We start from the raw sequence: 24,385 nt of genomic DNA on the forward strand, positions 1-24,385 counted from the left end.
TGCCCGAGACTTGGATTTCATGTTAAATGTGGGGAACAAAGATGTTGGATCAAGAATTATTCCTACTTTACCTGGAGGGGTTGTCAGACACTAGGGATTCTAACGTCTATTTACTGAAGCATTTTTAAGGAAATTGCCTTTCTTATGTTCTTCAGCCTTTTAATTAATGACCAAGGGTGGTCATGCATCCCTCTTGTGTTCACCTTGTCACCAGTGAGTCTTGCAGATTGAAGAGAAGCATAGGGTATTAATTCCTATGTTCAGCTTGGTTTTTTTGGAGCTGAGTGAAGAGGAGCACAGGAATTGGGAGTCTGAGAGACGTGGGAGTAGATATACAGTGGTGCCTTGGTTCTCAAACGGCTTAGTTGTCAAACAAATTGGCTCCTGAATGCCACCAACCCGGAAGTAAGTGTTCTGGTTTGTGAGCATTTTTCGGAAGCCAAACGTCTGACGTGATTTCCAATTGAATGCAGGAAGCTCTTGCAGCCTCACCTTGGTTTTCAAACAGTTTTGGGAGTTGAACAGACTCCTGGAACGGATTCAGTTCGAAAACCAAGGTACCACTGTATACTATACATTTGGCTCTGACTTTATTCTGGCTTGAATAGCTAGTAGCCCTTAAAGGATGAGGAGATGGCAAATTGTGATGGCAACAGTCTGTGATATTCTCATGGATGTGCAAATCTTTCCCCCCTTAGAGACTTAAATAGCTACCTTAAGGCATGGTTTTGCTGACTGGCATGCTGTTCACCATGGGCACGAATAAAGCATTGTGGCAGATTGCAAGGCTGATTGTACTTCCTAGCACTTTGAGTCTATGCATGCATGATCCGAACAGTTTAGAAGATACATAAAATAGCTAATTTTCATAGTACCACAGCTGTGAGAGAGCATGTGAGAACATTTTTTTAATGCTCTTGTTTAGGAGTGATTTTTTTAAAAAAATGTGCTGATAATCATAAATGATATGAGAGGTTCTGTGGGATTTAGTAGAGCTCTGTTTGTACACTACCACCATCTTTGGACCACAGGTTGTTCCTGTTAACGGTTTTTGCATGTCTCCTATATCTCACATCCAGTTCTTCCCCTTTCCTCACTCATGTTACATGAGTTCTGGAGCTTGTGTAACTCTGAAAGGAGAGGATCATGGGACGCTTGCCGCTATCTGAATTGTTGGGGTTCTGTGTTGCACTTCCAATTCAGATATACAGTAGAACCACGGCTTATGTTACCCTCGGGTAACGTAAACTTTGGGTTGTGAAAGCGGCAGCCCCAGAAGTGTTTCGCCACCCGTGCATTATCAGAAGCACTCTACCACGCCGTTCGCATGTGCAGAAGCGGTTCCTCCAGTTGCAGAAACCTGGATCTTATCAGAGCTCTGGAATGGATCCCGTCCACAACTGGAGGTACCACTTACTGAAGATGAGTGAAGTAACATGTTTGTTAGTTCTTACAGGGATGGCTCTTTAGGGCTCCTGCCCCTGTGCAGAAGAGGATTATTTCCAATATATTAAATGGTGTAGGTTGTTTTTTATATATAGGAAGAAAGGTGTTAGCTAAATGGTAGCTCTTCCACTATTGGTACAGTGGTACCTCGGGTTACATACGCTTCAGGTTACAGACTCCACTAACCCAGAAATAGTACCTCGGGTTAAGAACTTTGCTTCTGGATGAGAACAGAAATCATGCTCTGGCTGCGCGGCAGCAGCAGCAGGAGGCCCCATTAACTAAAGTGGTGCTTCAAGTTAAGAACAGTTTCAGGTTAAGAACAGACCTCCGGAACGAGTTAAGTACTTAACCCGAGGTACCACTGTATAACCCTTCTTACTTGTCTCTTTGCTGTGCTTGCTTATTTCTCTGCGGGAGGGTAATTCTTTTCCTCCCTCTTCTGATCAGAGTGTGAGAATGGTACTCTTGGAATGTTTACAGGGAGGGAGGGGGGAAAAATCTGTCCTGGGGGAGGAGTTCTGCTTTCAGGTATGTGTGCAGACATTCCCTTTTTGGCATAGGATACTGGGTTTGTTTATGCGTGTGGTTTTCACACAACCGAGTTAGCACTGATCTCGAGGCTTTTGAGGAGAGACTGTAAATATTTGCGTGTAAAGCCATTTTTTTCCGTTTTGTTAGGGCCAGCAGTGGTCCCTCCTCAGTATTACGGAGTTCCTTGGGGCGTGTATCCGGCCAACTTGTTTCAGCAGCAAGCAGCAGCTGCAGCAAACAACACAGCCAATCAACAGGCTGCGTCACAGGCACAACAAAGCCAGCAACAGGTAAGCTGGGTGGACACACCTGAGAAGTTAAAATATTTGTCTGTTCATGCAGTTTTATTGAATGCAATGCGTGTTGTTGAATAAAAAATAATGGTATGTCTAACAGTGCACAGTTTGTGTTTGCCATGCTGGACAGCAGTCTATTCAGTCCATAAGCTTAATTTATTTCATTATCAAATCAGCAGATAGTTCTCTCCTCTGAGGGATGAGGGCAGCTCATCTCTCAGAGATGGGGGAAAGCCTCTATTCAGGTTAAAATTTTAGTTTGCCTTCTGAACTACAAAGGTCAGTTTAAAGTTTATAACTAGAAAGACAGGCCTCTCCTTTTGCTTTTTAGTTGGCTTTTTCATTGCGGTAGGCAGGCTTCAGCTGAGTTAAGTGTTGCGAGTTTGCCTGCCAAAATAACGGCAACAAATCAGCAAAGCCCAAATTGAGAAGGGAACAGAGAGGCCAGTATGAAACAAGCTGTCAGGATGTTTCCTACTTAAACCTCCCACCTGCTTAAAATGTTAGTGCTGGCTTTAAAGGGAAACGCCTCCTCCTGTTGACCCCATCCCCACTCTACCCACATATGTCGGAAGGAAATGTAGTTGAGGAGCATTGCCCTCAGGACAGCTGAGTACCACCACCTCTTTTTCACGTTCTGTGTGGACCAGAAACTCTATGTGCTCTGCCACTGCAACTCTCGCTTCTCCACCTAGCAAGGACCACAAAGCAGTCTGTGTCAGCAATACAGTGGCATAATGCAGTGCAGACATCCTAGGTAACATCTTCAAGGAATCCTGAGGACAAAGCTTGGGTTCCCTAGAGGGAGGCACATCTGGAACCCAAGATGGCCGCCACTATTAATTTCCTGTGAAGAAATACACTCCTCCACCCACAAGCCGCATAGGGGAAAGACCATTTCCTTTATCTGTTTAAAAACTACATTCCCAGAGTATGCAGTTGCTAGGTGCAATCGGGGTGGCTGGAACATGAAAACAGACCTATCTTTACAAGGTGGCATGGAGTCTAGCTTGTCTCCTAGTTTTGAGTAATATGCAGTGTTGCCTGGTTCTTCGGGTAATGAGAAAGGTGTGATATGGAGTAGTTGCAAGAGCCACTACGCTAAAAAGAGTCTGTTAAGGCTAAGCCAGCCATGTATCCCTTGAGAAGGGGCACCATGTTTAGGAACTTCACAACACAATATAACAAGTATTTATTTTGGCAGGGCCATCCACATTGTGAGAAAGCTGCCATATTGAACAACAGTGGATTTCTAGCTGAAAGCATTCTTGGGGCAGAATTCGGCTTAAGTTTTACTAAGCTAAGAGTTAACCCAGTAAAATTAATGGACCTAACTTAGTCATGTTTATTAAGTACAGTGGTTACTTCAGTTGCATATCATCCCATATCTCATGAAGCACATATGAAGCTTCAGTGAACAGAGATAAGAGTTGGATGACTTTCTGGACAATGAGTTGCAATATGTTCAGTAATAGTGTAATAGTAAAATTATCTCAACTTGCAACATAGTGAGACTAGTGCTATGCTTTGCTTACAAGCAAAATTGTCCTTATTTAAATTCATTAAGGATATTTGAAATGAAATAGTGATAATAAAAAAACCTTAGTTATACACTCCAGTGAAATATGCATTTGACTTGGATATTTAGAACAAAACACTGGCAATTGCAGGGCATGTTCTTTCGATAGCTGTGATGACTTATGCAAAATCAGTACCAGAATGTGGAACCTCTGTTTACGAGCGTCTCAGAAGTCGAACGCTTTGGCTTTCGAACGCCAAAAACCCGGAAGTAACTGCTTCAGTTTTTGAATGAATTTCGGAAGCCGAAAATCCCATGCGGCTTCCATTTTGAGTTTCCCTAGTGTATTGAGGCTTCCGCTTTCAGTTTTTGAACGTTTCAGAAGTCGAACGGTCTTCTGGAATGGATTACGTTCAAAAACTGAGGTTCCACTGTACCTTGCTCACTACAAGGTTCAAATTGAAGGTTAGGAGCACAGCCTGGTTCATACTGAGTATGCTTGATACTGGTAATACAGTAAGGAGCCATGGTTAAAGGCGGTAGTAAGAATTTTCATAAGCGGAGAGGCACTGGTGAATGGAGTATGTCATTGCACGGTTGGCTAACAATCCCTTAAATACATTTTAGGGCCGGCAAGTACTGTCTGCAAAGGTTTGAATTCTAAATATATCGCTAAACTCCATAATTACAGTTTAACAGTAATTGCATTTTTAAATGTTCAGTATTTAAAATTTGCAGGCTGAAAGTGGGTAGAAAGACTGTTAAAACGATAACCTGCTCACCACACTTAACCTACTAAAAGTCTCCACTTTGGGTTCCTTGCTATTTTTAAACTACTTTTCAGTGTTATTGAATTACAGAAGGCCTAGCACCTTAAACTTGTGTTTTCTTGTGTCATAATGCTTCCATTGAAGTAGTCTATGCCTGCTTACTTTACCTTATTTATACATTGTTGTTGGGTGTGTGTTTTTGTGTGTGTTTTTTTAAATCACAACCCCAAAGTACGCACAACATGTTCCAGCGTTTTTATACTATATTACCTTTTTATACTTCACATTTTAAGCAATTAGTGTCGCCATTGGTCTTTTGTAGGTTCTTCGTACTGGAGGAAGTCAACGTCCTCTAACTCCCAATCAGGGTCAGCAAGGGCAGCAGGCAGAGTCACTTGCAGCAGCTGCGGCAGCAAATCCAACTTTGGCTTTTGGTCAGGGTCTTGCCACAGGCATGCCAGGTATCTAATGATGAGTTAAGGAAACTGAGAATGAGTTCAAGCTAAATATCCTAAAAATCCTGCTGTCTTCACAGTAGTAGACTGCTGAGATGCAATTTCTTTGTAACGTGTTTTTAAAGCTCCGGTAAAAATTTGAAATGTGACTTTCATTAACCATGTTTACGGCTGGCAGAAGAAATGTGTGTACAAGATGGGGGAGAATAATGTAGGCTGCTTCCAGCCCCTTTAACATGAAGTGGTCTGTCTGTGCCCTCTCCACGGGAGAATTAAATCAACTGCCCAGTGTTAATCTCTTAATTATCACACCTTCAGATTATCAGGAGTAATAATGACTTATATTTTAAGAAACATGAGTGGCATTCCAGTTGTGCAGTGGCACTTTCCCATCCCTCCTTCGTGCTTCAGCCCCTCGCAGCTGCCAAAAATTTACTGCTGAGAGTTATGAGAGAGTTATGGGATGGGATCTTCTGAGGTGAGGGAGCTGCAGCTGGGAAGGAAAGCCAGCTATCAGAGACAATCTCCTTGTACAAACAGAAATGCTTTCCTTTTGTGCGATGAGCTGTTTTGATCCAAAGCATTGTAATTTTTGTGTGTATCTCACTATGTAATATTTACTGTTTGTGACAACATGCAACACACAGCTTAGTGCTTTGTCAGCAGCTTTTTGGTGTTGATTCTGGAAAGTTTGAATTTCAGAAAAACAGATTTTAAACCATATTCCTTACATTGGTGCATAATATATTTCCACATTAGAATATGCACTTCGAAGGGCTTCAACTTTGGCAAATGGATGTCTTAAATTTGTCACATGCATTTTTACATTAAGAACTTAGACTTTCATGCCTGACATTTATGGATACATGTAGTTACACTGATTTTTCTCTATTGTCTGCTTTTATGCAAGCTACAAAGTATCATTGGTCATCAAGCAGTCCAGAATATCTAATACTTATATCTAATACACAACAGTAATATTTCTAAGACAGCTCAGAAGTGCTAAGATGCTTTTAGAGCTTTGCTGCTGCTGCTTTGACTATATATACAAAACATCTTCTAAACATTTTGGCTCTCTGCTGAATAGGTCATCTGAATTGGTCCAGTTGAAGCTGTAACTTGGATATTTGTTTCACCTTACCTTCTTATGGGTTTAGTGTCATGTGAAAATGGCACCTTGTGCTGGTGGTGAATGTGGTAGATGATCTTTCAAAGACCGAAGGAAAAAAGCGGCCACTACAAGTTGGATTGTTGAAGTATCAGGCTTAACTATTTTTTTCTGGCATAAGTTTGCTGGGAAGTCCTTTGAACTTAAGCCACTGTGTAATTATAACACAGTTTTGGTATCATTTGCTCTGGAATGTTTCTTTGACTCTATTCTATATCATTATTGAACATCTAAAGAACTGATTGGCATTCAAAGAGGGGAACATTCTCTGGTTCTGTTGTGTTGCAACTTCACCTTTTGACATGCATGAAGGTAGTTTGGGAGTAGCCCCCATTGGACAATTCAAGTTAAGAGGCATAGGATTGCACTGCTTAGCACAGAGCTTTCCAAACTTTTCGTGTTGGTGACACACTCTTAGGACATGCATCATTTCACAACACAGTAACTCAGTTTTGCATTTCGTGACAGTGATTCAATTTTACTAGCAAACCTGAGCTTAAACTAACCCTTTCTGGCCCCAGGAGGAGCGCAGGGAGCGTTTGTGCGACACACCTGCACAGTGCAGCCGACACACTAATATGTCATGACACACAGTTTGGAAAGCTCTGGCTTAGCATAGTTCTATGTCCTACTGTTCTCAATGGGACTTACTTCTGTGTATTTGGGTATAGGACTGCAGCCTTAATCACTAAAGACCTGTAGCTGGAGAGGAGTAGAGGTGGTTTGATTTTTGTTCCATTTGTTATCTATATACGTAACATCTAATTTGTATAGGGTTCTGTTCAGTGGTGTTCCTGCAGAAGTGGATCAGATTTCCGCTCGACATGGTGGGCAATGTAACTGCTGAGGCCAGACTAATAAAGTTGATAGGAGTGAGGTTGCTGATTTGTCTTAGGGAGGCAATGCTTAGGTTTTGTACTAGGGAAGAGCAGAAACCAATACAACAAATGACAATGCTGTAGGAAAGGATCACAGAAACTAGCCAAGTATTTACTGTATAAGCATGTTGTACCTAACTCAGGATATGGGGCAGGAGTCAGCTTATGAGTCCCGCTACCAGAAGCCCACATAAGGACCTCTGCTAGCACAGTGGGGCTTTCCACTTTTGTGTCCCCCAAAAATTGGTTTGGGGGATTGGGAGAACCCCCTAAATAGCAAGTAGGAGTTGGGAAGGGGGGTTATCTTGTCTGGTAAGCTGAAATATTTGTGCTGATGGAACAGTTGCCGTTGTGCTTTGTTGAATTACTCCCTTGGTAAATGAAATGAACACTGACAAAGTAATTTACTAATGAATTAATATTAGCAAAATATACCAAATTATTTAAGAAAGATTCACAGGCTGCCTTCGAAAGTTTCTGGAAGGGCAGTTTGTAAATACCTTAAAAGAATAAATGGTACAGAAATAGTAACAACTTCTCTGTTTCATATAAAGCAGCAATTCTCACACCTTTTTTTCCAAGGAAATTTCCATTTACACATTACTGGAGGTCTTGGTGGACCACAGTAAACTTCTGTTTCCTTCAGTACCAGCTTTGTCAAAATCAGTGCTGTGATAAGAAAATCACGGAGCCCTGGCCAGCTAGGGACCTTCAACTAACTGGTAGATGTTTAAAATAAATTAGGCTACACAACTGCCATAGTATGAAAATCACAGGCCCTAGGTCAGGGCCTCGTTAGCCTGTTTGGTAATTCTGGCTTGGGTTAAAATGGCCTCTATTTGTCAGAAGAAGAAAAAAAATCAAGGCCAGATAGTCTTGACTGTTCCGTAACCTTTCTTGGATGAAACTTAAATACCACCAGCTGTCTGCAGACCAGAGTTTGAGAACCTCTGACACATAGAAAGGTAAAGGATCAAGGTCCTTTAGCTCAGAAGATTGGAGGTGATAGATCAGATCAATGAAAATAACATTTCTGTTTTGTGCAAGATCACTGCAGTGCCTGTTCTGCTGTCATGATTCATAGTTTTTAAACAAAATAACATTTTTAACCCATAGCACAAGTGTGCCTTTGAATTTGCTGTCATTAATGTAGCAATGATTGGTATTAAAGTCTTACTATAATGATGTACATGATTATTAGGTCACCTTTTTGTTGGGGCCGGAATGCCAGTCAATTGACTAAACAAGTAATTCTATGAAGTCAAGAATTCCCTTCTTGACTCTGTCAGTACTCTTTCTTTTTCTTTTTTTTAAATGACAGCAATTAGAGGAATCAGGATTGCACTCCTGCACACCTCTTATCTAGGAGTAGCCACTGCCCTCTCGACCCACATGTCATAGCTTTCATTGGCTGTATGCTGTAATTGGCTGCTGCTTTGTTCAGAATCGCAGTTTACAAGAAACGTGGAGAAAACCCATACATCCATCATCAGAGGGGGCACAGAGCACAGGTGTTAAAGCATCCATTGTAGTTGCTGTGAGGAGGGTAGGCTGCTGTATGATCATACACAGTGTCCTATAAAACTCCTGGGGTCTTCTAGAGTGGCCGCCTTCAAACTTGGGTCCTTGGATGTTGCAAGACTACAACTCACAGCATCCCAGATCAGTGTCTAAGTGGCTGGGAATGATAGGAGTTGGAGTCCGAAAACAGATGGGAGCCCAAGACTGAAGAACACTGTCCTAGAGTTTAGTAGCTTCTCTATGACCTAAGTTAAATCTTTTAACTATAGTGGTACCTCGGTTTTTGAGTGTCTTGGAAGCTGAACGTTTCAGTTTTTGAACGCCAAAAACCCGGAAGTAAATGTTTCCGTTTTCGAACGCACCATAGAAGTTTAATGGCTTCCTCTGAGTCTCTCTCTCTCCCCCCCCCCCCATTTTCTCCACTGAAATTGCAGGTCGCCCTTTGTGCCTTGGTTTTCAAACGTTTCGGAAGCCGAACGATCTTCCGGAATGGATTGCGTTCGAAAACCGAGGTACCACTGTATTTTCAATAAATATTTCACTAGGCAAAATGACCTAAGTATTTGTCAGGCTGCAGTACAGTAATTAAAATTTCACAAAAGAAAATGCAAATGCTGTTTTGTACCATACAAAGGAACTTGCACCACACCTATATTGCTCTCAACCTTTATATTGGCACTCATACATTTAAAAATTTGAGCCTCCAATATCATTCATATTTATAGTGATATATTGCACTGTTGTGTGATATGCTTGACCTCAAAAAGCAGGTACATTTCCAGATGAGTGTTCTTTATGCAAAAAAATTAATAAAAAAATGCAGTTCTTGGCTCCGTTTGTTTTAGAGAAAGGCCATCTATTTGATAAAGAGCAGTTTTTATCTGTGAAAGAGTTTTTGTTATATTACTTGTAACATTTATTCTCTAACAGCCTATTCTGCATTCTTTACAGAGGAGCAGTAAAGCAGAGTGCAGTGAAAGCCTGACCCATTTGCTAGCATGTGAAAATGGTAGTGAAGGTAGTAGAAAAGAACAGCACAGTCTAGTTCTGAATATGCATTTGTAATATGAAACTACAATTCTCCTGTTCCTCAGAAGGTTTCAGTATCCCTGTAACTATATATAGTTCTTTGTTGATTTCAAATGGTATAGAGTCACATGTCTATGAACAGGCATGTGATCTCCAGTATCCCTTTCTCCCCATTTAATGTGCACTATTTGCTTGTATTTACAACAAAATGAAACACAGAGCCTCCTGGGCATAATCTGCCACTTGCATGCAGCCCTTAAATGCATGGAAGGGGGACTTAAGAAGAAACCATTGACCTTTTCCCCCATCTCCTTGATTGGCCCTGGGTTTCCACACACATTGTGACAAATACACAGCAAGCAGTGCATTGGCTTTTACATGTCTGTAGAGGTGACAGATTTGCAGGATGGATCAGCCCCACTCCCTTAAGTTTTTTTTTTCGTTCCCCCTTCCAAAAACGTGCTTTTTAATAAGTTTTTTTAATTAAAAAACAACTGTTATGCTGAAGTGTTCTCCATGGTGGTTCTGTAGTGTTGCTGCTTGGGGTGTGTGTGTGTCACCAGTTCTCTAAAAACAGATGCCTCCGCCTTGGCTGTATACAAGCTGCACTCTTTCAGGTCATGTTAGGCGGCTCGTGCAGCATTTGTTACATCCGTTCCCACTGTCTCAGAAAAGCAGTTATTTTGCATTTCTTTTCCTTGCTTGGAAAGGTTGGGGCAGACAGAGCAAAGCCAGATGGGGGAGTGGCTCAGAGACAGTTGCTCTGCCTAGTCTTTAGACAAGCAGGTGCGTGGCAAACTGTACCTCCGAGCCAAACCTTTGCCACTAGATTTGGAATAGAATTGGTTCATCTTTTCTAGGAGATAAAAAGCTGTCAGTTTGCTCATTGTTTAAAAAGCGATCTGTCATATAGATGCAAAATAAAATGCTTATCCCAAAATAAAGAAATTTTACTAGTGTTTGTTTTGTATTGATTAGGCTATCAAGTCTTAGCCCCCACTGCCTATTACGATCAGACTGGTGCATTGGTAGTGGGTCCTGGGGCCAGAACTGGACTTGGAGGACCTGTCAGATTGGTGGCTTCAACACCTGTCATCATCAGTTCTGCAGCTGCACAAGCAGGTAGGTAGATCTTTCGCAGCACTTTCACAATTTGATGGGGAAACATTCTAAGAGTAATCAGTTCTCTCCCCCTGCTTGCACTCTTTCAAATAGTGTTGCTTTATAGCTAGCATTATTTGCTCGTAGCTCCCGCATATATGCAAGAAAGTTTGTGTTCGGGTTGTTTCTCTCAAGATTTGCATCTCCTGTCCCTTCCCAAGCATAAAAAGCTAAATTACTGAAGGACTATTTCCTGGATTGTTCCAGAAATTCCCTTTTACCTCCCCCCCCACCACCAAATGCAGCCCTCTTTAGATATTGGACATGTGGAGAAATGATTGTATGAACCAGGTTGTACATAGGTGAACAGAAAGTAGACTGAGATCTGCTGATAACGCTCCGGGAGATTTGCAGTAGACCTGCAAGGGTTTTTGAATCTCAGTTCTTAAAAAAATATCGGCCACAAAATGACTTTCTCACCTTGAATTAAGCTGCTGAAATAAAGAAAGCCATTGTGTGAATGGTCTGGGAGCTTAGCCCAGTTCAATTCTGATACGGAAATTAAATTCTGAGGCTCAGAATGTGCTCAGAGGCACCTTGGTTTTTTCCTTTTTTGTACTTGGCTGTATTTAAAAACACAAGTAGAAATCCCAAAAATAAATCTGCCGTACTTCAGTGCTGTAACTTGCATGCTTTTCATGCATAAGTTCCAAGGCTCATTCCCTGGCATATCTAGGTAGGGATGCGAAGGTCTTCTGATTTGAAACCCGGAGGAACTGCTTTCCGTCTGTGTAAATAGTAATGAGCTAGATGTAGCAATAGTTGGGCTCTGTATAAGGCAACCTAGCATGCTTCTATTACCACCCCCCACCCCGGCTGCTATACATCTTGGTAGTAATTTTTGTGATGGCAGCATGCTGCCATTACAGAAGGGACCTCCTGCCATTGCTAAGTTGTAGATATGCCCACGTCGGGCAAAAAGATTCCCGAATTGCAGGGGTTGGACTAGATGACCCTTGAGGTCCCTTCCGCCTTGATATGATTCTATGCTCAATCTAATACACACAGACATTTTACTATAACATAGGAAGGCATGCCTAGGAAGCAGTTTGGGGAGAGGAAGGGTAATTGCTGAATGTTAAAGGAGCGTTTTGCTTTGTTCTGCTCTCCTAATGTGGGGGTTGCTTCAAAGCCTTGCAGGTAAGCTTGGTGTAGCTATAGAGTGAATAATAAGAAAGGAACTAAAATGTGTGGTTTCTAATGCTGGGCTTGATGATTTGATTCTTTTTGTTTTGTTTTTGCATTCAGAAAATTTTGGCATCAACCCCACCCCACCCCCCAAAAAAAATCTGGCTTAAAATTAAGGGTGCCTTTAGTTTTCAAGAGATTGCCTTGGATGAGTCAGATTGCTTTTGGATGAGTCAGAAAGGTACATGGATCCTATTCCTGTGCTTGCTGTAATAACCAGAAGAAGTGGGGGAAATTGAATAGCCATACTGGGAAGTGGGGGAAATTGAATAGCCATACTGGGAAAAGAGTATATGATAGTGCCTGGGTTTCAGATACTATTTTCCCTCAATAGTGAGCAGGGAAGTGAAGTGACGGCCCATCAGATTCACCCTAACAGCAAACATTGAAAGGGGGAAAGCAGTGAGAAAGATGACAGCACCTGAGGCAAAGAGATAAGACTCCTTTGCTGCATGTGCAGTGGAAGACTAGGAAAGGTCTTTTAATTCCTTGCTGCTTGTCTTTTGCAGAAAGCAATAACTACTCTTAATCCTTCAGCTTTCTGTGAAAGACCAGCATACAAGTGGGAGATCCCTCTCCTTCTCCAAGCTCTTTACAGTTTGTGGAGATAGCATCCAAGGCAGGACAGCTTTCCACAGTGGGAAAGGCTGTTGAATTTGTAGACCCCTTTGCATTTTCCCAACAATTTTCTCTTGTATTTTCATTGAAAATTCATTTCGTCTACTTAACACCTTATGCAACTGGGATCGTTTTTAACGTTGGATATTTCTTTTGTTCGCTGATGATTTGCCTTTATAGGAGAGAGTAATGAAAATAGTAGTCTCATTTTTCTAAAGTCGAAATGTTCTAGAATCTGATGACTGAAAACCATGTCTCTTTACAGCAGCGGCAGCTTCAGCTGGAGGAACAGCAAACAACCTCACAGCAGCCACAAACGGGCTTTTCCGGCCCCTTGGTGCCCAGCCGCAGCAGCAGCAAACAAACAGTAGCCTACAGTCCAATTCATTTTATGGCAACAGTACTTTGACCAATAACTCCCAGAGCAGTTCACTCTTTTCGCATGGTCCTGGCCAACCAGGAAGCACATCCCTTGGCTTTGGAAGCAGCAGCTCCTTAGGAGCTGCCATTGGCTCTGCACTCGGTGGATTTGGCGCATCTAGTAAGTTACATTTTTAAAGAAGGAAAACTGAACAGGTTGTATGAATTGCTGTGGATGAAAGAAAATCCTGTTTTTGCATATTTATTTCCTACATGCATCAAAAATGGTACATCTGGAGTTCAACGGAAGGCAGTTTAGCCTGCTAGGCCTTGTACACGAGAAACAGGGTTGAGCGTGTTGATGCCTTTGACAGACAGCTCACATTTGGAGCTTTTCAAACCAATTCTCTATTGTGGTTGATTTGTCTTGTGCTTTTCAAAGTTTATGTCCCTTAAATGCAACTATGGCTGAGCAGTGGGCAAGCGAAATTCCTGCCTTCCTATTGGACCTGCTTAAGTTTATAAATGTTTAGGAATAGCCATTTTCTTTTATTTTCATTGGACAATGATCTTTACTGTTTTATTCACAGCTTTGGTAACACAAGTACCTCAACACCTTTCTAGAATTTGTCAGCCTGTTAAGATTGTGGAAATTGGTTTATTATTGAAGGAAGTGTTGAATGTATGGTGAAGCACACATGAGTAGTTTGTTGTTTGCATTGCATAGAAGAAGGTATGTGTGAAGCACACACAATTCTGCGCACGTTACAAAATAGAAGTGCGCTTGCACACCCTGACAGTGGAAAATGTCCCATGTGAAACAATTTTTTTAATGTATTGGAGAATTTAATAAAACTCTTCAGTTTTGACCGTTCTAAGCAGTTTCCCTTTTTAGTCTTGTAGGATTGTTTTTATCTTAGCCAGTAAATTCCATTTTTTAAATGAGTAGATATAATGTAGTGTAAAAAAAGGTGCCCTTTGTACAAATCTTAAAATGCTTTCAACATTAAGCTATGAATGGCAAAATGGAGAATTATGTCCATGTCATTTTTACATAGAGTACCCTTAAGACTTCCAAAGTTTTGTTTTGTTTTTCACTCCCTTAGCTGAGTATGATACAGATGTGCCCATTTATAAAAACAACCTTATTGTAGTCTTGTGCTCCTTGTACCCTGGCAGTAGTTAATTGCAGCCATTTGTCAAGTTTAATCCTGTAATCTTGGCTTGATTATATAAACATAAATCCATTCAAGTCCCCAATTATGTTTGAAAGTGCTATGCATATACTATTTTTAAAAGAGCTCTTCATATTGATAAATCGTTTCCCCACTTAATTATGTTTGTTAATAATGCTATCCTAAATTAGAATTAAAATATTACCTGCAACTTATTTCTTCTTGTTACTTGACTAGTCCTTTGTAGTGCGCTAAAATCAGGTTCTACAAAGCAGCGTAGGGATATAGCAAAAATGTGTGTCACACATCTCCAGGTTGTGGGTGGGTAGTATATTAATCCTCTCAGGCAAATGTTATAGGTTGCTTGAGTCCTAGATGATTGATAGACACCAGCCTGCTTCTGTATTTAATTTGACATAATGATGAGTGGCAGTTAATCTGGACATACACTGCATTTCTGAATTAAAAGCAGAATAATTTTGACTGCTTCTTAACAAACAGGGGAAGCAGCTCAAGATATTTGCTCGCATTTGCTAAACAGGGAAGCAAAGTTTTACCTAGTGCCTTCAAATATGTTTAGGTAATCTCAACATCTGCCCATGGCCTTTACTTTCACATAAAGTTACAGATTAAGATTTTTTAAATGGTATGACATTTATCCTATAAAATTTTAAGTACGTCATTGAACTATTAGTCCATACTTTTTAAGTACATATCCCAGTTCCTTATTTAAACGAGACCACATATATTTTGCTATTGCAGTTCAAATCCCTTTTATGATCTGCCTTCAAAATGTCATTGGACTTTTTCTTTTTTAAAAGAGTGCTTACTTAGAGAGTGTGATCAATTTGAATGGTTCTGAGAAGTGTGGAATCTCAGGAAATTTTTTTTAGTAACAATTGTGAAGTAGCATGGAACAAAATGTCTTTTAGGGATTCTCCTGTAGAACCAAATCCTGTAGCACTACTGAGCTGGGGGTTGTTGCGGGAGACAAGGGGAGCTCCTGTCAATATAGTAATTCATCTGGGGGGGGGGGGGAGGGGACACCATTTACAGAAATTATTTCAAATTAATACTCCTCTTCATTGGTTCATTTTAACACAGTACGACATACCTGACTATTGGTCCCAAAGCCCGACTCCAGTGTATCAAAATAACCTCAGAAATGTTACTAAGTCTTGAGTGTGTCGAGACTTGGCGATTGCTTAAAAATCCTTCCTGATTTGAGGGATGATGCTTGTGCTCATTTTGTGATTTATATTAAATCATGTGTGGTTATCACAGTTAATTTGTCTTTGGAATAATTTTGATTGTTATAATGATTGTGATCACATCTGTTATGACCCAGCTGTAGGTTGGGGCTAGGTTTTCCTTGGTTGACGCTGTATGTAATAGGGTCTTTTTATTTCTTCCTTCAGTTGGCAGTTCTGCAAGTAGTAGTGCCACAAGGAGAGAGTCTCTATCTACTAGCTCTGACTTGTACAAAAGATCTAGTAGCAGCCTAGCACCCATAGGGCAGCCATTTTACAATAGTCTGGGATTTTCCTCCTCTCCAAGCCCAATAGGCATGCCTCTGCCAAGCCAAACTCCTGGACATTCACTTACGCCTCCGCCTTCACTTTCATCACATGGATCCTCATCCAGTTTGCATTTAGGTAAAAAAAACAAAAGCCCTTTTTTGTTTGTGTATGTATGTGTGTATATGTATTTTTCTATGTATATTAAATATTTTATGTTGGGTTAAATGTCAATTTGCCTCTTCAGTAAAGGAAACAAATGTTGCATAACGGGCCGGGTCCCAGTGTGTTGCTCAGCACAGTCAAATCTTTTAACGGATACAGTTACCAAAAGTTAAATCAGCCCCCTGGAGCAACATGTTTTTCCATAACCACCCTTGCCGCATCAAAATGAAAGCCCGATTTCTAGAGAGAAAAAACAAACCAAGATTGGGTTGTTTTGTTGTTGTTGTTGTTGTTGTACGACAGGAAAAGGTATATATATTCCTCTTGTTTCTGTGTTAAACATATGTCTGCTATTTATGGAGTCGGCTTTAGGCTAATGTTTGGTGCGTGGTAGTGACATGAATTATTATATCTTTGTTAAAGAAAAGCACATGCAAAGTTTGCAGTACTGAAAAATCCTGCTTTTTGAACCAACAGGTTAGAATGATTTTGCAGGAAGTCTTTTAGAAACTTGCCTTCAAAACAGCTGGAGGGGGAACAGCAGTGATATGTAGTCTATAATACACCCTCTCCATCACACCTACTGCATTAGTAATATTTTCATCAAATTTTGTTTATGCTGATAAATGTTTTGTTTAGCATGGTATTAGGCTTATATTTAAAATATTGAATTACATACATTTGGGGGGGCTTTTTGTGCAATTTGCAATTCTGTACTTTCCTGTTAGTAATGCTGTGAGCCACGTAACTTCAGGTTAGTATAAGCTGTGTAACTTAAGGTTGTATGCTTTACGCTTGTGAACTGTAGAGGCACTGGGAATTTTGCTAGAGAAGGGTTTCTCCACCACACAGTTAGATCCAAAAACATGACTATCAGACATGTTTCAAAATGTCATACATATTATGAATCTACTTGTGCTATAATGGCACAGTACCTAAACAAATGCTCTTTGGTCTTTTCCCATTGACTTGTAAAAACAGGCAGTTTGGGCATATATTTATTGGCCCTGTTTTATACTGAGTGGCTGGCTGTATATAGAAAATAAAGGACTTTAAAAAGTGCTGCATTTAGAAGTAGTACTAAATAAACCTATGTTAGATGTGTAGATTATAAAGTGCAAAGTATCCTTATTAAAATGAGTCTTCGGACTAAAATATTGGCGTTTTCTTTATAATAAATGATATTATAAAGCAGGTCCTGATTGTAAGCTTACAGTAGGCAGCCATTGTGAGCACAGGAGGCTGGACTAATAGGCCCCAAGTAAAAAGATAGATTTTATTATCCAAACTATTTTTTTTGTTTATTTTTTCCCTAAAATAAGTTAGCTAGAAGATGAAGGTAGCACTTAACCTTTTCTCATGAAGTTAAGTTGGTTCTAACTGCATTGAAACAAAGATTACCAGATGTAAAACAGTATTCAGGGTTGTCTAGCCTAGTATTTGAATATTGTCTCTACTTGGAGACATTTTTACTTGGAATGTGTTTCAGGTTTGCTTGCACCTATCCATTTGAGTAGGGTTTGCATCTTGCCTCTTGATCTGTCCCCAGGAAGAACTGAGGTTTTCTGTCACAATGCAAGGAAAAATACCAGCTTCCTGTAAGCACAGTGGTTGACAAGAGATTTATGTGCATATACCCAGGATTTTCCAACCCCATCTCCTACTAAAATGCTTGGCACACCCAGAAAAGCTGTTACTAAATACAGTCATACCTCGGAAGTCGAACAGAATCCGTTCCGGAAGTCTGTTCAACTTCCAAACGTTCGGAAACCAAAGCACAGCTTCTGATTGGCTGCAGGAAGCTCCTGCAGCCAATCAGAAGCCCCGTCAGACGTTCGGCTTCCAAAAACAGTTCACCGACCGGAACAGTTACTTCCGGGTTTGCGGCATCTGGAACCAAAACATTCAAAATCTAAGCTGTTCAAAACCAAGGTACAACTGTATTCCTAAGTGGAATTCAGTGTGATTTTCAATTTTTTTTTTTTTTTTTGCAAAAGAAGCACTTGCCTCAATAGCACACCACTCTTTAGAGTCCATCCCGAATCAGACCTAATTTGTTCTCTGTAGTCGAGAGCAAAGGTGACCTGAGGCACTTCTTGGTTTGACATTACTCTCCTGTAAATGACATATGATTAGGCCGGCTGTACTCTGGCTAAAACTTTAAAATTCTGCATTGGGATAATCCCAAGTTCTACAACAAAAGCTGTCCTATAGCTGTGCAAGTTATGAATTAAGTGGTTCTTAATTTGCATAGTTTGTGCGGCATTGTTTTATTCAGCTTCTGAATATTCATGGAAGACACAAAAGATGTATCCAATGATGATGATGATGCCATGCCTGCTGGAAGCCTGGAACTTAGCAACTCCTCAGGCTTTTGATATTTTACCATACATTAGACACTTCATTTAATTCTGAAATGTCTAAAAATGAAAGGTGAGATTCATAGCACTTTGAAATCTGTACCCAGTACACCTTCTGTGGCTTTTTCTGCTTGATCAGAAATAAAGCAGGCACACACTGTGCTATGAACATGACCACTTGTTCAAACCTGTACCCAAAGGTCACAGTGTGGAGTACTGTTGTTTAGGATTAGATGTCCAATGCCATTCCTCCCTGTCCTGAAGGTCTGTATCCAACCTCATCCAGGTAGGCAGCATTCCATGCTCACTGAGCCTACAAAGCCCTTGGCTCTTGGTGGGCTGGTTCTTGGAGTTTCCCCTCCATAGATAGATAGATAGATAGATAGATAGATAGATAGATAGATAGATAGATAGATGTAGTGGGGAGCGAAGAGATGGAGTCATCTGGATGCTCAGGCCCAATCCCAGCTATATTAAATTATTATTTTCTCCATTGTTGTCTATGGGCAGCTCTGTCTTCCAGCCTTTGGGGATATTGAGAAATAGCTTCTCAGTGTGAACCAGTAAGTGATCTATCCAGCCAATGAGATGGCTCTTTCTACCCTTTTATACATATACCTGCAACTTCATACCTTGCTGTAATGAAGTTTGACATCAGTGGCTAAAATCAGTAGTTTTGAAAGGTCCAATCCACCATCTGGATTCCAAACAACAGCCAGTTATATCCAAACATAGGAGGCAACCTGCTTCTCAGGAAATAATAATAATAATAATAATAATAATAATAATAATAATAATAGGAGCTATATACCACCCTTTATCAAAAGATCTCAGGTTGGTGTACAACATTAAGAACACATTTTATGAAGCATAAAAATAAAAGGATAAAAGACAGGATAATAAAATAATCATAGTGTCTCTCCCTCCCCGCCCCAAAGTTTTAGCAAGCCATATATTATTTAATGGTGAAAGGCCTGGGTAAAGAGGAATGTTCTTGCCTGGCATCTAAAAACATGTAATGATCATGCAAAATTTGGTTATTATCTCTTAAAAGGTGTTCAAATGTGTGGCAAACAAACAGCTTTCCAGAAAATACTAGAGACGTCTGTTTCTCTGTTCTCCTGTTCAGTCAATTCCCTCCTCCCACCCACTTGTCAGTTCCACTGAGGAGTTATAGTGCTGTATTGAGGTTTTAAGGAGAGTTTTCCGTTGGATTTTTTAATGCTTTTGTACACCTTGAGGTTAGTCTCAAACCTGCCGAGACTTCCATCATGTGCATGGATGGTACAGTGTGGGCTACATAAAGCACAGACACGAAAAGACTCAAAATGGAGGCAATCTGATATAGAGGCCCTCAATCCAAGCAGGCTGTAAAAGCTGCTGCCTTTTTAATTGCAATAATTTCAACTTCCAAATTACACTGTGTCCTTTTGTACAGTAACAAAAACCTCTTAATATGCCTTTATGTGACTGTCTAGCCATGTGCTCTGAAGGATGCTTTTGTGTGGACGCTTTTGACATTAAAAATTTTAAAACATCATCTAGGAAATTAAAATGTTAGCTTTTCAGATGATGACGTGTGAATTTCCTAAAGCATAACTTTGCGCAGAATTTCAGTGGCAATTTGAAGCGTGCACATTTTGCTTCTAAATAGTCAGTTGAACAAATTTTACAGGTCTTTGATGCAAAAGAGTGCCTTGTACCCAGGGGTGTTCATACCTTTGCAGAACAGACACCTGCTCATGCAACAGAACTTCCTCTTCCTCTTTTTTCCTGACACGCACCCCCTCAATTTGCTGTGGGAGGGGGAGATTGTGAGACACCCCACGGAGCAGATTTGGGGCTGCAAAACAGAGGAGAGAAAGGGGGTGCCCTGTTTTATGAACGGAAATAACCCATAGTGTTGAATTTCATCCATAGTATCCGGATAGACAAAAAATGCTTTGATTAAGGAACCTCTGCACACTGACAGGAGGTGTAGAATTAATATGCCCTGTTATCATATTGGGCTAATAAGGTTTCAAACTGAGAATTCCTTGCAAGTGGGTGAAAAAGTAGCTGGTAGTTCTATTAACGTCAATTATCTGCAGATTGTTTTCTTTCTTTGTTATATACAGTATATGAGTCACTTTTCCCATAGTGGCTCCAAGTAGCTTACAATAGAATAATAGAGCCATAGAGTTGGAAGGGACTCAAGAGTTCATCTAGTCCAACCCCCTGCTATGCAGGAATTGCAGCGAAAGCATCCATGACAGATGGCTATCCAACTTCTGCTTAAAAACCTCCAAGGAAGAAGAGTCCACCACCTCTCGTGGGAGTCTGTTCCACTGGTGAACAGCTCTTACGATCAGAAAGTTTTTTCGAATGTTTAGTAGGAATCTCCTTTCTTGTAACTTGAAGCCATTGGTTCCGAGTCCTACCATCCAGAGGAGGAAAGCAGGAAAGAACAAGCTAGTTCCCTCTTTGATGTGACAGCCCTTAAGATATTTGAAGATAGCTATAATAAAAGCAATTGAAAACGTCCTATAAACATCTAAAAGCACAGTTATACAGATAAAAGATGCAGGCTTAGGGATTGCATCCCACTAAAAGAGGCCGTAATGGCACGCTTCAGATTAAAAGCCAAAAGCTCAGGTTAAGAGAAAAGTCAAACCTGCAGTTAAAGTAGATGAGGGTTTCTCACCCCAAAATTCTCAGTACCTAAAATGGTATACACCATCAAGATTTATGGAGAGTTTCTCGAGAATAAGTGCTAGCTTTTGGAGTTGTATAGAAATGGGTTAGTCAGAGAGAGAGAGAATAGGCTCCATTATTTCATCTTTGCAAAATCTATGCTGCATGAGAATCTGTATTTGTACTTATTGTTCCAGCTTTCAAACATTAAAACATATAAAAAAAATCAGATTTGAATTGCTTATGGATCAGGACTGTCACCTCTCTAGTTCTTTGTTAGCTCTACAAAGAAGAATATCAGAATGTGTCTGGGTTGTACTCAGTGCTTTGTGAGCAGAACTCCACTCATGCAACAAGGCTTTCCCTTCCTCTCCCCTGCATGCCTCAAAAATCTGCTGTGGTGGGATTCCCCAACCCTGTGGATCTGATTTTGAAGGACGGCTTCAGGAAAGGGGACAGGAAGGAAAAGTTCTGTTCTACAAGCAGAAGTCTCTTAAGATGGTGGACCATTGGGCATCTCCTTTTTTCAATATCACAAAAAGGATTTCTTAGCCTGTTTGTATTTTATTATTTTCTGCCTTAGAGAAAATTCAGAGGCCCAAACTAGTGAGCAGGGTCTCAGAATAGAAACCTCATTTTATCTTTTGTGCATTGCTCCTTTCTTGACCCCCTTTTTATGAATTGTTTTTCCCAGTGTGTTTGCTCTATTTCTTTACCTTACCTGCCCTCATCTTCACCATGATCTAGAGATGCTGTTTTCACCTCTGCTGTGTTTATTATTTCTGCCATCATTCTGTCACTGCCTTCCTTCCACATACCTGAATATATGCAGAAGTCTTGATCTAGCTAGTTTGATTTCTTACAGCGTTGGTGGTAAAAACATCAACAGATTATTTCATGTCACATTTTATAAAATGACTGGGGCAAGATTTTCTGTAGAAGATGGAGACCAAAACAAGATTATTCCCCTTTTGTATTTGCTAAATACTACCTGCTAAATAACTAAAAGAAAAAATTGTTTCCAGGGACTATTTTCCAAATAAGATTAGTAAGTCAACTTGTTCATAGCCTGAAGGATCACATGCTAAATGCAAATCTGATCACACATTTATATTTAGTAACTTTGGCTATCAAGTAAATTAAAATGGAAAAATGTTATGATTTAAATTCATGGGCTTTTGTTTAAAAAACAAACAAAAACAAATCGTGTGCAAGATATTCCTCATTTGTTATGCCTTGATTGTGTGCGCTAATAACACCACAAAGTGGGTGCAAACTAAATTCTTCTTATGAATGAGAATTTTTATGCAGATCAATAATACAGACTTTGGAGTCTGTGCACTTAAATTACAGGAAATGGTACCTAATTCTTTTCACTTGATTATTAAGCTAACTTTGCTGCCACCTGGTGGCTTTCATCTTGTTACTGCTTTGAACCTAGTGCCTGTATTCCCAGATTTAAATCAACATTTAGTCTTCAGGTGTCCATATTAATAACACTGCAAAGTAAGTTTCCTCTTCATGCAGGCTGACTTCCAGAACAAGGACTGGTCATTTTTATTTCTCTGTACCTTCAGAAAAGACGTCAGTTTCTATTCTTAACACATCAAGCTGCTTCACTACTATTCTGTCCTTTTCCTCTTCTGTGGATGTTTAAGAAATGCAAAACTGATGTGTCTGTGTTTTACCTGTGCATAACTTACCTGTCACTATATCTCTGAAAACAGGGGCTGTTTGTAAAATCTCTATAAAAGCAATGGTTAAAGAGATCTGGTCATTTGAGTAGCTCATATAAGTGAAGTCCAATGAGTGGGATCCAAGAAACTGTTGCTTACAGAAGAGACTTTCCCCCACTGCCTCTTTGCTACTGCAGCCTGTGTTTCTTCCTATGAACTGTGCCAGAGAATTTGCTGGTCCCTCTGCAGTAACATGGGATGTAGCAAAAAGGGGCAATCGCTTTCCACAATGGGCTCTCTGGACCCTACCCCCATCTTTAAACTAACATAGTAGTCAAGCTACTAAATCTTTGTGCTGGCCTTTCGCTGTGAGCAGTACTTGTTCAATATGTACATTCTAAGCTGTTGTGTGTATCACTATCTATCTCACTGGCTTTCTTCAGATTTGCTAAAAACCGGTATTATGCTATGGACTTTAAACCAGTTTTGGATGATATATTGATATATATCGCCCAGCCCTAGCACCGACCTCTGACCTCCACCTGGGCAAGCCAGAGGTGTTGTCCAGAGCACGTTCTGGACAGGCAAAAACTCCTGTTTTTGTGTGAATCAGGGGCCAATGACAAAAAATGGTCCGGAGAAAGTTCTGAGTGTCAAGTAGAGGTCTGGGAGACCGCATCCAGGTTCCTCACTCCTATTCCTGGGGGGAAATAATTCAGCATGAGCTATTTTCTTAAATTGAGCAATTGGGGGGGGGGGGTCTTTTGCTAAATCACCACCATTACTTGGGTCTAGTAAGCGTGCAGTAAGTTTGATGTATTGATAATGTAGCTATAGGTTTGGTTTTTTTAAAAAAAGCAGTTGATTGAATCCAAAGGTTGCACAAGCAGAAGACAGCTCATGCAACCAATCTTTTTATTGTAGCCGCAGCTCATGCTGTTCAGGAGGACTCCCAGCCCTGCAGAGAGACTTTGTAGAGATGCAGGCTAAGAGGAAATACCAGTTGCATGAGTGGTCTTCAACTCATATACAGACTGTGGCTCTATCCCAGTTTCAGCTTGAAAATGTTCTATCACCTTTCCTAAGTGATCAGCTAAATTAAGCTGTGCTGGTTAGACTTGTACAGTATGTTTAATATGATCCGTATTTTATTTAAATTAATTACTCATCCCCCCCCCCACCCCACCCCCATAAACCAATATAATTTACGTGTGGATGACAAGTTGCCACACTTTACTTTCACATCCCACACAGTGAATGCTGGATTGGCCTCCCCTCTGTTACCTTACAGGGCTGGTTCCATGCTAGTAACATCAGCAAAAGTCTCTAGACTAGTGCTTAAATAACATGAACCAAATTGGCATGGTGAGTGCTGGCTAATCAATGTGGCTTAAGATGTCTTCTTTGCAAAAGCTTCCAATTTTGATGTTGTCTTAGTAGCAGTTGATCTTGTGCTTTGTAGAGGTGGGAGCAATGTGGCTGTTTTGGGAGAAGCGATAACAAAGCAGTCAAGGCACGGCTTTGAGTATCTCTTCGGAAAACCTCTGAAAATCAGACTTCCAGATTCTTTTTCTATACAAACATTGATAGCATATTAAGAAGCTGCCCTACTGAACTTTCACGTTAATCCTTAAGAGAGGAAGTGTGAAGGTCTTCCACTATTTACATAGCGGGTTGCTTCGATTTATATCATAGAACAGACCCACTGAAATCACTGAGGTTAGATTAGTCATGCTCATTTAAATCAGTGTATGATTTAAATCAAGAGTATGACTTCAATTGATACAACTTAGCGTGCCAAGTGTGAGAGTCCGGAAAGAGTAGCTGAAGATTCGCTTTAGTTCCTGTGATTGGCATAGTGTGTATACTAGTTGCC

General features: G+C 40.5%; 1 protein-coding gene across 23 annotated transcripts in view; it reads left to right on the forward strand.

Annotated features, from left to right (window-relative positions):
* PUM2 (pumilio RNA binding family member 2) overlaps window positions 1–24,385 on the forward strand; it is a 59,360-nt gene that overhangs the window by 23,678 nt on the left and 11,297 nt on the right. For 12 of the 23 annotated variants that reach the window (XM_077926416.1, XM_077926417.1, XM_077926412.1 and 9 more), the window contains 5 exons: window positions 2,128–2,270; window positions 4,888–5,026; window positions 10,595–10,738; window positions 12,849–13,124; window positions 15,537–15,773. In XM_077926416.1, coding sequence (XP_077782542.1) covers window positions 2,128–2,270; window positions 4,888–5,026; window positions 10,595–10,738; window positions 12,849–13,124; window positions 15,537–15,773 — 939 coding nt within the window. Of the gene's footprint in view, window positions 1–2,127; window positions 2,271–4,887; window positions 5,027–9,021; window positions 9,100–10,594; window positions 10,739–12,848; window positions 13,125–15,536; window positions 15,774–24,385 lie in introns of all 23 variants that reach the window. The other 11 variants (XM_077926410.1, XM_077926411.1, XM_028722324.2 and 8 more) reach the window with 3 other exon arrangements.

Source organism: Podarcis muralis, chromosome 3 (assembly GCF_964188315.1).
Source record: "Podarcis muralis chromosome 3, rPodMur119.hap1.1, whole genome shotgun sequence".
NCBI lineage: Eukaryota > Metazoa > Chordata > Lepidosauria > Squamata > Lacertidae > Podarcis > Podarcis muralis.